This window comes from Poecile atricapillus, chromosome 8 (genome assembly GCF_030490865.1).
Source record: "Poecile atricapillus isolate bPoeAtr1 chromosome 8, bPoeAtr1.hap1, whole genome shotgun sequence".
NCBI lineage: Eukaryota > Metazoa > Chordata > Aves > Passeriformes > Paridae > Poecile > Poecile atricapillus.
Genome location: NC_081256.1, coordinates 22,704,667 through 22,716,882, shown reverse-complemented (window position 1 = coordinate 22,716,882; position 12,216 = coordinate 22,704,667). Strand labels below are relative to the sequence as shown.

Below are 12,216 nucleotides of genomic sequence, written 5' to 3'. Positions count from 1 at the left end.
TTTTCAATAGTTTTTCTGTTCCTGAATGACAAACATTTCCTATGAGGGATGTGCAGCTGGTTACAGCACAAATTTGTTGTTCTTTAAGATAATGGAGTTTCAAGCCTGGAAAATCTGAGGTCAAATTTTAGGTCTAAATAAATGCAAACTACTGAAAATCTTCATATCATTACCCTCTGGATTGCTGCCTTGGGAATCCAATACCAGTGTGGGGGAAAAACAGTGTTAACTTTCCTTGATCCTGCCTAGAATTGAATACTACTGATAATTCCATCTTCAGAGATGGAATGTACCATGCACATTGAAATGTGTTGTTGCTTAAAATAAACTAGAGGGGAATAAACCCACTGATTAATTACAGTGGTTAAGTTTTGAGAGGATGTTTATGCTTTTCAGCTTGCTGGAGATAGCATCCAGCTACTGTGGCCTTGTGTCTGTGAAATGGCACAGAGAGCAGGCAGCAGGCATTTCACTACCTCTTCATAAAATGCCAGTGGATTGTGAATATGTATTCCCTCTAATCTGTTTTCTTTTGTCATAACAGATTTTTAGAATTGCGTGTATTTCTTCAAAATTGTTATGAAGAAGCCTGTCTGTTTGGATGCTTCCAAATTAATCTACCGTGTTTGTAATTAAACAGAGAAAGAATGTGTTCAGGTTTCAGTGGCGCTTCAGACGGATGTGATTTAACTAAACTAATGAAAGCACATCAGACAAGACAAATTCCAGACTGTTTGTGCCTTGACCAACCATCTGTGCACATACCTCCAGGTACTGCTCATGTCTCGAGAGGCTTTTCTACATGAACAATTATTACCACTCCTCTTTGAATTGGAGTGGCAAGCCATGGCAAGAGTCTCTTGAAAGCAGCTATATTTACCACTCTGCTTTTCAGTGAAAATATAATTGTGTTATGTATGTTTTAATTAATCCTGAATTTCAACATGTGCTGTACAAAATACAGTAGGCAAACGGGGCAGTGTGTGAGTTCTCTCATCTCTTGCACATAAATTCCAGCATTAGCAGGAATGTGCAGAAGGAGCACTCCTCATTCGGAGCCTTCCCAGTGGGTAATAGACTCTTATTAAATTCTTAGTGTCTAAGAATGTGTGTGTACAAATAAGACTATGTATACATATTCTCCTTGTACATACTAGCAAATTTTTTTCCTAGTTATTTTTCTCTCTTACTCAAAAGATTATTCAAAATGACTCTAGAAAGCCACACATTTCTTCAACTATATAATAACCAGCAGTAACATGATTTGGCATGCCAGAGTTTGATAGGCTTCTTAAATTGCACGTATAATGTTCTGAAAAATAGCAAATAATTTCAGGACTATTTCTCTTCACGTAAGAAGAATAAGATATGCTGCAGGTAATGGCTTCTGTGAATACTAAATGATTTTTTTTTTTTTTTTTTAAATTGCCATTCTATTTTACTGTATATCTTTTCCATAGTGAGATTTTTCAGGGCATGTGTTTCTGAAGATTTGACCTCAGTGTGCCAGGGCTCCCTCTGACATGAAGCTGTGATTCCATATGTATTTTTTAACCATGGCAAGGCCCTTTTAAGCAATTCCTCATTCTTCTTGTCCTGGTTATAACAAAAGTGTTTGAGGGTTGGTGCAGGGCAGTGGATGGGGAACCCTCCTGTGTTCACTTCAGCTGTGCAGGTGATGCTGGAGGTTTTGGGCTGGATATGCTGCCGGGATGTGGTTTGGAGGATGCAGATCAGATGTCACAAATCCTTTCCTTTTTGGGTCAGAGAATTGCCAATTTCTGAACGTTTTCACTGCAGAACCTGGTCTGGCTGGGGAGAGAAACAGTTGCCTTGTGACTGCTGGTCAGCAGGGCAGTTATCAACAGAGTTTGGCTTTTGATAACACCAGAACTGGCTTTGCCCATGGCTGTAAAGTACTAAGGAAGCTTCTGCTGGCTTGGATTATTTCTCTGGCCAGTGCAACAGCCTCTGTGCAAGAGGAGCTCACCCAGCCCCTACCATGGTAGAAGAGGGGTTCCTATAGTACATGTATTAAAGTAGAGGTAGAAAGAACCTGCTAGACTGTGTCACCCTGTGGTGTACCACCTCTGTGTCAGCTCTTTATGGGGAAGTGGGAAGGGCTGTTTTTTAGTCAGGAAAGATAAAATCCTTCCATTTTAAGTTTATACTGTGTGTGTTTCAAGAATTTTTTTATCAAGGCTAGGATTGAAGGTGGGGTAGCTTCTTACTCTTTTTGCAGTGTGTTCTATTCAGGCGGAATACCTCTCAATATGCACTGCAGGAATAAAATGTGCATTTAGCACTGAATTTTAGTTGTATATTAAATAAACCTGGGTATGTGGCTCTATTTAGTATTGAAAACTCTCTGTCCTTGTTTTAGTACAACTTCTGTAATTCCAGATGATTGTGATAAAAAAGCAGAACACTTTGTTCAGGAGCTTTTAATGGTCTGCTGCAGGCAAATAAAAATCAAGTCCTTGCAAAGAGCAGTCACAGGACTCAATATTCACAACTCCTCTTGCTTCTGCCAGGTTCTGTGCATTTGTCTGCCATAGCTGGAAGAGGTTCTTTGGCTTTGTAAAAGACAGAAGGTAGGAAGAAAATCACAGAAAGAAAAATGTTCTTGGCTTCCAGCCCTATAAATATCATGGGTGAAACCTTCTAGGAAAAGTAGAATTGGGTATCTTGATGTGGTTCGCACTGCTTTTGGAATTTCAGGAAAACTGACGTAACCTGTTGGGTCATGTTCTTTGACCATACATGGACATTGGGCTTGTGATAGTTACGCTTCATTCTTCTGTGTGTTTGAATTTTCTCTATAGTGCCATGTGCAACTAATTTATGTATTACTAATTCACATATTGAATTAATTTAAGGAAATGGAGTCATCTCAGGGATCAGTAGAAGGTTGCAGTACTGAATTGAAAATCAAGTTTGCAACAGTAACTCGCAGACATCAAAAGATTTGGAACTTTGGGGACAGAGACATCAAACTTGGATGGTTATTTCTTCCTTGCTCTTCAGCAAAGTGGAAAGCTGTGATTTCCATATTCCTGGAGGAAGCTAGACAGGGAGATGCAGCCTCTCACTCCATGTTGGCATTGTTGTAACCTGTCCCAGCCAAACCCAGGGAATGTAGACGCACAGGAAATATCCTTTTAACATTTAAATATAGTCAGCTTTCTAGACAAAACCCCAAATTTTGAGTTAGTACCTGAAAAAAAGGCTGTGGGTTAGTATTTGGCAGTTCATATTTTAGCTAAGGAAGAATTCTCATATCCTGGAATGTGACCTGGCTCTCTGAGTCGAGTCTGGTGTTCTCTTCCATTGATGTTCCCAATTTGAAGGAAAAATAAACTGTTTGTGTTCAGACCTCAATTTCTTTGTATTAATCAGCGTTGTATCCCCTGAGGAAGGAGGAGCCCTGGGCTTTACGAGGAGTGTGAGAGCATGGCTAATAAATTTAAGTAGGATGGTTGAACAAATAAGCTCAAAAAGTCCATGAGGCCTGTTTCCAAAGGGTTTGGCTTTGCAGTGAAGTCTGCCAGTCTCATGGTAGATGTCTTAACTCTGCCTGGGGTACATCTTTGTGAAATACTGCCAAAAAATCCAGCCAATGGTTGTGCCTTGTAGCCGGTACTGCTGCTGGTATCATCTCTGGTGGGGTTGTACCAGACCTGGCAAATAGAGGAAGCCCTTTTTATTTGTTTTCTTATTTTTTTGTTTTCTCCTTTCAAGTGAGGCAAGTGTAGACACGGCTGTAGTGACAAACCATTAATAAAGCAAAAGGAATGTAGCTGCAACACTTTAAATAATGACACGTAGCAAATAAATGTCAACATATCCATTGTTATGCCTGGAATGGAAATATTACTAGGAAAATATGTTGCTTCAGGCTATATAGTATGGGGTTTCTTTTCCTCAAGAAAATAGTATCAAGGAAATAGTGTGATGCTTAAACTGGTAAAGCTCAGCTTTTGGATTCAGACTAAATGAATGTGTCATTTGTTTGGGGATTGAGGTTTTGTTTTGTATTAGTTTAAATAGTTTTTATGAACGTTGTGTTCTCTACAGATAAACTTTAAATGTGATTATATACATTTGTAGACACACCAATTATAGATGCATAAATAACTGCACATATAGCCAGAGTAGTTGGAGGTCCAACTGGCTATTGACTAAATCAGTCAGTTTTCCATTGAAAGCTATTAATTTTTGTGCTCTCTGGTGTTCATTACTGAGCTCTTTCAGTCCTTTTAATCCCAAGCAGATAAGAAATGGTCCAAAACCTCACATATTCTCTTCTTCCTTGTTAAACATAACCCTCAAAAAGTGATGTCACACTCACTACCCCACTCTTCTCCCTCCTCCACCCCTAAATCCCAACACCTGTGAATATTGTTGTTGGACTTGCATCTTTCTTGAAATGAAAACCTCAAACTGTGAATTAATGAGAAGCAAAAGCTTTAGGATGTACCATCCTAACAACAACTGTATCTCAGGCTTCTGGAGAACCTCTGTCCTGTAATTGAGTCTTGGATAAAAGGAGGGATTTAATTTAAAGGTGGATGAAAATACATTGCCTCTGTTTATGTCTTCATGAAGTGATGATTAGAAAAGTGGTGTTTTCTCACCGATGAGAACAGTGGAAAGAGCTGTGAGAGTTGTGCTAAATTTGGTACTGAATTAAATTAAAATGCTGGTCTTGAGCTTTGTGGCTGGAGGTCACATTGCCAGGTTTGTACATCTTCTGAAAAACAAATGTACTTTCAGTCTTCTGGTTCTGCTTAGATGTGAAGGGGCCCACTTGATGACAGTGAGGAGTTAGATGTGATTCAGTCTGTGTGGGCACTGCCATCACTTCTAAATCACATAAGTGCTCCTCCTCAGGAGCTGGAGGAGCAGCTCTTGGTCAGGCTGATTTTTCTGATCATGAGGCTGTGCAGATGATGGGATTACATTGAGCTCTGGGAGAGGTTGATGAAAATGAAGACAGTGTATTTCAACTAAAAGATTTGAAGTCTAGCAGGATTTGGGCCTGAGGGGATATAAGATTTGCAGCATCCATGGAATGGGATGCTTCAGCCCTGGTGAAGGTGGCTCAGTCCTTCATCCCCTTTGGAGCAGCTGAATTAAGCTCCTGGTTTATGGGTCTCTAGTTGTGTCCCATGCTCTTTGCCAAAAATTCCCCGTTCTGTAGCTGGTGTACTCTGATCATCTTATGCCAGCTGATCACCTATGGTGCCACTTAAGTCACAGCATATTTTTTTTTCTAACTTGAATTTGGGATGTATATGAAATTATTCAGGATGACTTTGGGATTCCTTGGCATGAGAGGTACTAAGGAGGCTGTTCACCACTGGACATGTGAGGTTACTTTGCTTAGGAGTTGTGCAGAAGTCTAGATAAGCTATGTGATGAGATCATCCATTTTATTCACTAGAGCTGTGTTATTGCCCCATAAACCAGCATGATGATACCCTTAACACTGAATTAAGACTTGTTTTTACAAGGCAGCTTCTCATGGTTTTACTGATGCTCATGTATCACACCAGTTAGCTGTGAAAGGGGGAGGGTGTGCTGGAAGTGATGTGTGATTTTTCACAAATCCTTGTGTGATGTCATTGTTTTCTGTTGCCCTTCCTAGGACAGGGTGTTCAGAACATTGAGGATGTGCTGTTCCTCCTGCTCCAGCAGAAGCCTTAATCCTTTTGGGTCGTGATTAAGTGGAAGTCAAGTGTCTGGTCTTTGTTTTGTAGTGGTAGTTCACACTGTTTACAGGGCCCTAGAAAGAAAATTAAGGTGTTTGGCTTTGAAGTGTGGCTATTGAGTGAAATTGCTGTAACGTCTTAACTGTGTGGGTGATGTAGTTCCAAGAGCTGTGGCAGCAAGTGGAATTGTGATTTAAGTGTCTCAGAACCTGCCCATTTCAGCAGTGAGGGCTGAGTTTTATAATTGTGGCAAAGAGTGGAAATCTGGCTACTTGGTTTTTGGAATTCTTGCATGGAAACTTGACTTCCCATGCTCTAATGGTTAAAACCTCCGTTCAGAGCCTTGAGCTCCCGTACGCCTCCTGCTGCAAAAGCAGGGCTCCTGCTTAAGCTCCTGAATGGCAGAATGACCTGAAGTACAGCAGGGTTTTTGCAGGGTCTTTAACTGATGTTTTCTCTTGCAGGAAGTCTGTTGAGGAAAATTCTCCATGAATGTACGTCACAATGATGATGACCGACCAAATCCCACTGGAGCTGCCGCCGTTGCTGAACGGGGAGGTGGCCATGATGCCTCACATCGTGAATGGCGATGGATCACAGCAGGTCAGAAACTGCCTGGCTTAAATCAACTATTTCTGGGTCAACAAGATACTTTCAGGATGGGGAAAATGGTTTTCCATAGCATTAGGGATTGCAGAGTATTGCTGGGGATGTAGACATCTGCCTTTACGCTGAGGAGACATTAAAACAAATATTTAAGTGTACCGTGAAATTGAATCTGTTTGTTTGCATGTGTGTTCATTGAAGTAAAAATAGTGGAATTGAAACTGTGGCTATAAATGCTGTGTATTTGAGGGCTTTGCAGAAAGTTAGTCTTATGATTTACTTGTGCTTTTTCTTGTCCAGACATTTTACTAGCATTTGTGGTGAGATTAAGATTTTGAAAATGCTGAGATTAGGAAAAAAAATGGAAATAACCAAAGAAATGGAGAATAGCAGTGATGTCTACTATTCTTTGCTTACCTGAGTATACCTTCCCCAGCAGGCCTCTGTACTACCCTGTGCTTCATTATAAGAAGCAGATGCGAATTTTGAGTGGGTTTTCAAACAAAGGCAAGTTTACAGTTGCTTTTATTTTTTTTTCTGGGAGATACTCTCTAATAAGCTTTAACTGAAGTTGGTAGACTGATCATAAGACCACAGTGATGCCTTCATGTCACAATACCTGGGGGTTCAAGCTGATGGGTGGTGGGTTTCCAAATATGTCATCTGGGGTCAAGGTGTCTCTTTGGAGAGCATCAGCCCTGGCAATATTTTTGTATCACTCAATTTGGTTCTCTCCTCACATGAGAAATTTCAGCAAAGTATTGTAATGAAGGTAGAAGCAAGCTGTTCTTCTTGAATTGGTATAAAAGGTCATTCTGTTACTTCTTGTTCTCTGGATCATTTGTTCCTCCTTCCAAGCTGTGTTTTGAGCTAGGCCAACCTCAAGAGGAAGAGTAATTTCTGCTTTCCTGGTGAGATTCTAAGTCCTTTTTAGTTATCTGAAATCTCATTATGACATGGATTTTCATTGTTGTGATTAGTTTGGGTTTTTTTAAAGTCATTTTTGCAAAGTGTGCTTTGACTTGAAAAAAGAGAAAAGAATTCTTTCAGTGGCTGTATTTACCAAGCCCAATATTCGTATGCTTAGATGAAGGAACAATCTTATTCATGCTGGAAAGGATAATTGTTCTTTAAGTATACACTTTCCTCCTAGCTGGAAACCACTTACCAGGTCAGACTGTCCTGTCAGTGGGTCCTTCTGTATTACAGAAAGAATAAGTGAATTGTTCTGAGCCCTCCTTTGAGATGGTGCTTTAAGCCAAATCTTTCAATTTCCCCATCTTTGATGATTCAGCAGCCTGGCTTGGCAGATGCTTCTGTTGCCTTTAAAGTAGTTTCTCAGCTAATGTTTTGCATTAAGAAGAATTGCAGGTGCACTGGAAGCCCATTGCTTCTTGCTTTTGCTGCATTATGCAAGCACAACTCAGTAGAACAGTTCTGGGCCAGGTCCCTCTTCTGTGTGTTTGCTGAATGATGCTTTTAGGTCTTATCTCTTGAAGTACCTGTAGCTGAAATAGTTTTCCATGGGATAGTTTTTCCATGGGACTTATTTGGCCTCTAGTCTGGATGTGCCCTCATCTATTGCAAAGCTTAACTACCTCTGTGCTTTATAATTTTCATCCTGAGCCTTTCAGTGGTGTCTTTGTTTTTTAAAAGTACAGGTCTAAAAATGGAATGAAATTGGAATAAATGATTTGTTTGATCTTTGCAAATGTTAATTTTGTTAAGAGAAAATGTTAATTGCTCTTAACATGGAAACAAGTGTTAAGTGTTTGTTGAAAGAAGTTTATTTTAGTTACTTGTAAGGTGGGAAGAGCCTTCAGGATAGATTCACATAGAAATGACTTTCTTAAGAAAGATGGTTTATATGACTCCATAAATAGGCTCTAGCCTTAGGAGGACACACATTTACAGGGTGTAATTACAGTCTCCATTAGAGGCTGATGGTGAGAAAGCATCCTAGCAGAGCTGGTGGAAGACAAGGAGTGTGGAGCTTTCCGGGCTGCAGTGTGGCCAGCAGGCAGGTCAGTGCCTCGTGCTTTGGGGCTGACAGAGTGGAGCTTCTGATGGGCTGCTCTGGGCATGCTGGCTTTGCTCACCCTCATGTGTTACTGGATTTGTGAAACCTCAGCTGTGCCAGCACCACAGAGCTGCATTAGGAGCTGTGCCTGGAAATGCTGAGCTCTAGGGAAAAGCCTTTCCTCAAAAGACCTGTTCTTATACATGTAGAATAAAGCAGGCTGGAGCTGGTGAAACACCTTGGCCTTGCCAGCAGCCAGCTGGAGAATGATGCAAAAAAATCTGCCAGCGAACAGGCCTGCAGTGTAAGGCAATTGCATGGGAACATCCACTTGCTTTATCTTCCTGAGAGTGAGGGCTGCAGAGCTGCACAAGGCAGGGCAAGGAATGTCTCTGCCTGCTTGACAGTAATCCCTCTCCCCTAGACTATCGAAAATGGCATTTCTAGCTTTTTTTTTTTTAAGTTTCCCACACTTTATTTCCACTACTGCTGACTGTGTTTAATGCTTTCATGTTGCTTCCAGAGCTGTTTCTGCTTCTAATCCACTTGTAACTCCTTAGGGGATTCAGGGAGCAATAATTAACCTTTTGGTCCAAGAATTTCAATGGTTTCCTGTAGGTACTCCACTGCAAGCTCTAAAAAGCTTGGAGTATAAAGTGGAGGGGCAGCAAGCTGTGCTACAGCACATCTGTACAGAATGTTGGGCTAATTAGTTGGGGAAGTTTTATTTCAGCTTGGTTCACTCATTGCACCTGCAGAGGTGCAGCAGGTTTTCTGCTTGCCTGCTCTTTGTAAAGCTGTGTTTACCAACCCTGTGGTTTCACCACTTGGCTTAAGGTTAGGCACTGCACATAGTGCTGTGTGCTTGTTCTTGTCTTTTAGGGTCACAGGCTTTAAATGAGGCAGACAAGAGTGCAGCTGAATGAGGAACAAGATTTGGTACTTTCCTATAGCATAACAAGTCTGTGCACCTTGCAAACAGCTGAAAGCACTTTAGCTGGGTTTTTTACTGAGCCACAGCACCTGAACTGAGTGAACGAACTTTCTACCAAAATTTAGTTACTTCTTCATGGTTTCTCAATTTATTAATTTGTTTTATTTTTACTACTTCTTTGGTATATGTATTTTAAGGTTTGATAAATTAGGAGGTTCAGGATCTGCAACTTGTGGGTTTTATTGTAAAGAGCATTACAGTAAACTGGCTGAATTGCTTCATGCCTCTATCAATACCTCTATTTTTTCTCCAGTCAAAAAATAAAAAGGTTAAGGCCAGACACTATTTTTTTTAAGTACTAATTTTAAGAAGTCAGCTTTATTGTTTAATATGTAGCATATTCCCTGATTTTTTTTTACTGAAGAGATGCTGAAAGTGTTTATCCTGACTGCTCTGTGTGATTAAGGGATGTGTTCTTGAGAAGAGTATTGAGCACAGAATGGTGTGAGTTCCCTGGTCCTTCCTGTGGGGGATGCACCTGGGAATTCATTGGGATCTGGGGCACAGTCTTTTGAAGTAGATAACAGAATGGATACATACAAGTGATTGTCTTGTTTTTCTGTGTTTTGTTGTTTATTTTCTTTTCCCAAAACATGCAATGCATTCCACAAGTTATGTACTGTAGAAATTGTGAATACAATGTATTTTAATGGTTTAAAGCAGTTGTGAGGAACCTGTGGCTGGATCCCAAGCGTTGCCTATGATGTTGCATTCCCCAGCTGTATGAAGCATGATGTATCTCATGGAAGGGAAAATTCACCACACTGGAAAATTGTTTAATTCAAGTTTTTAATAAGCCTAAACCCTGCAAGTAGCTCTTTGACCTTAGCAAGGAAAATGTTCTCATAAGGGGGAAATACTTGAAGTGAGCACTGGGACTGAATTGCACCACATGGAGCAGGTGAACGTCATCCTGCTCACTGCTGTGAGGGGCCACAGAGCAGGTGGGGGATGATGGCCTGACTTGAGTGTGGATTCTCTTCTGTGGGCTTAAACTCTTGCACGAGTAAACCAGTAGTGTATAAAAGAGATAATAGTGTATGCCCTTGGTCCTTATCAGGTGGCATTTCTGCCTTTGTATGAGAGTGTTTTCCCACAATATATACAGTTTTATACCATAGAGTGGTTTGGATTGGAAGGGATGTTGAACCCAACCTCGTTCCAGCCCCTGCCATGGCAGAGACACCTTCCACCACCCCAGGCTGCTCCACGCCCTGTCCAGCCTTACTTTGGACACTGCCAGGGATCCAGGGGCAGCCACAGCTTCTCTGGGCCTCCATACCCACACAGGGAAGAAATTTTTCCTAATATCCAGTCCAAAACTTCGCAGAGTCAATTTATTTATTTCTGAACCTCGGCTTATGCCTGTATTAGCTTTGTGGGCACTTGAGTCTCTTCCCCTGCTTCCCCTGGCCATGGGAGTTGGACAGTGGGAGCAAGGGAGGCACGAGTGACACGTGCTTGGCTTGTCATGAAAACTTAGTCTGGATGTACTCTGTGGGATTATAAATATTTATAGTAGCTATGCAACTTAGTAACATTCATCACTCAACAAACATGACTTACAATAAAATAGAATGACATTCTTATATGCAAAATAAATGCAAAAAGAGCATTATGGAGATAACAGGATTTCTCTGTGGATGCAGCAGGTACGGCTGGGCTTCAGCACCAAGTGGATTAAACTGCTAAATTAAAGATCTGAGTACTTTTTAGGGGGAAGGAAAATCCTCTCGGGTTGTGCTGTTGATGCCCTGCTCCCAGCTGTCACATGCTCCAGCTTTTTGGATGGGAGGAGGCCAAGGACTGAAAGTGGGCTGGGATGACCTCGGACATGAGACCGCACCCTGGAGGTGCTGCTAGCCAGCAGAGAGGGCTCCAAGTGACCCTTCAAGCTCTTCTCCTCTGTTGCCATCTCCTAATTGTGCTTGCTTGGGATGATGAATATTGGAAGAGGCATAGCACAATTAAATATCATCTGGGTTTGTTTTCATTAAAATAGAGATGTTATCTTTACACTTTTTTTATTACTTTTCTCAGATTTTTTAATTAAAAGCTTTAGAAACCCGGCGTTCTCATGAAGATCCCTTGTGTGCAAGGAAAGAGGGAAGCTGAGTTCCAGGCTGCAGAATATGGTTTTGTTGTTTATGAGGACGTGGGGAAAAATAAATCATGGAATTAGTTTTATATACTCAGTGTGTATAAACAAAAGAGGTTGCAGTGTGCCTTGCCATTATTTGTCTCAGGCAACTGGGACAAGTCAAGGGTGTTGGCTGGAAGGTACCCCATGTCTAACACAACATGTGCTGTGCAGTTGTGAGCTTTGGGGGGTTGTGTGCAGCATGGAGGGACTGCAGAGGGCACTGGCTGGTGGGATGGATTATGGGGAACATCCCAGTACCCCGGATTTGGGAAAGGAGGGGCTGGGTTGCAGCCTCTGGAAGGATCTTGCCTTGAGGAGCCTGTTTGCTGCTCCTGGGTCTGGGGCCACCTTGGTTTCGTTTCCTCTCTTTGTGCCCAGCCTTTGCTCCATGTTGACCCACATCAGTCACACCTTGGCTATTCCTGTTTGCTCTTGATATTGCTGCCTTCCCCCAGCAACAGCCTGTAAATGTTTTCTTTGGCTCCAAAGGTGGCTGATTTGAGCATCTGTCAATAAGGAGTTATTTCCATATCGAAAACATTTTAGTAGAAGCTGCTGTAGATCAGTCCCAGGCTCTGCCCCAGGCTCGTGATGGGGGGACAAGGCTGTTTGCCTGCTGCTCTTCAGGAAACAAATTTGTTTGTCTTAAAACCCTGTGTTCTTATGCAAGGATGCTGCTGCTTCATTTTTTTGACCATCAAAAGCAACAGCTGTGATTGGGGATATCACCTTTTTTAAA

The 12,216-nt window shown here is 41.5% G+C and overlaps 1 protein-coding gene across 3 annotated transcripts in view; it reads left to right on the top strand.

Annotated features, from left to right (window-relative positions):
* The window catches only part of FNDC3B (fibronectin type III domain containing 3B), a 183,516-nt gene that overhangs the window by 30,906 nt on the left and 140,394 nt on the right, over positions 1 to 12,216 (top strand). For all 3 annotated transcript variants that reach the window (XM_058844077.1, XM_058844079.1, XM_058844080.1), the window contains one exon: positions 6,179 to 6,317. In XM_058844077.1, the coding sequence (XP_058700060.1) occupies positions 6,207 to 6,317 (111 nt within the window). In that variant the 5' untranslated portion in view covers positions 6,179 to 6,206. The remainder of the gene's footprint in view (positions 1 to 6,178; positions 6,318 to 12,216) is intronic.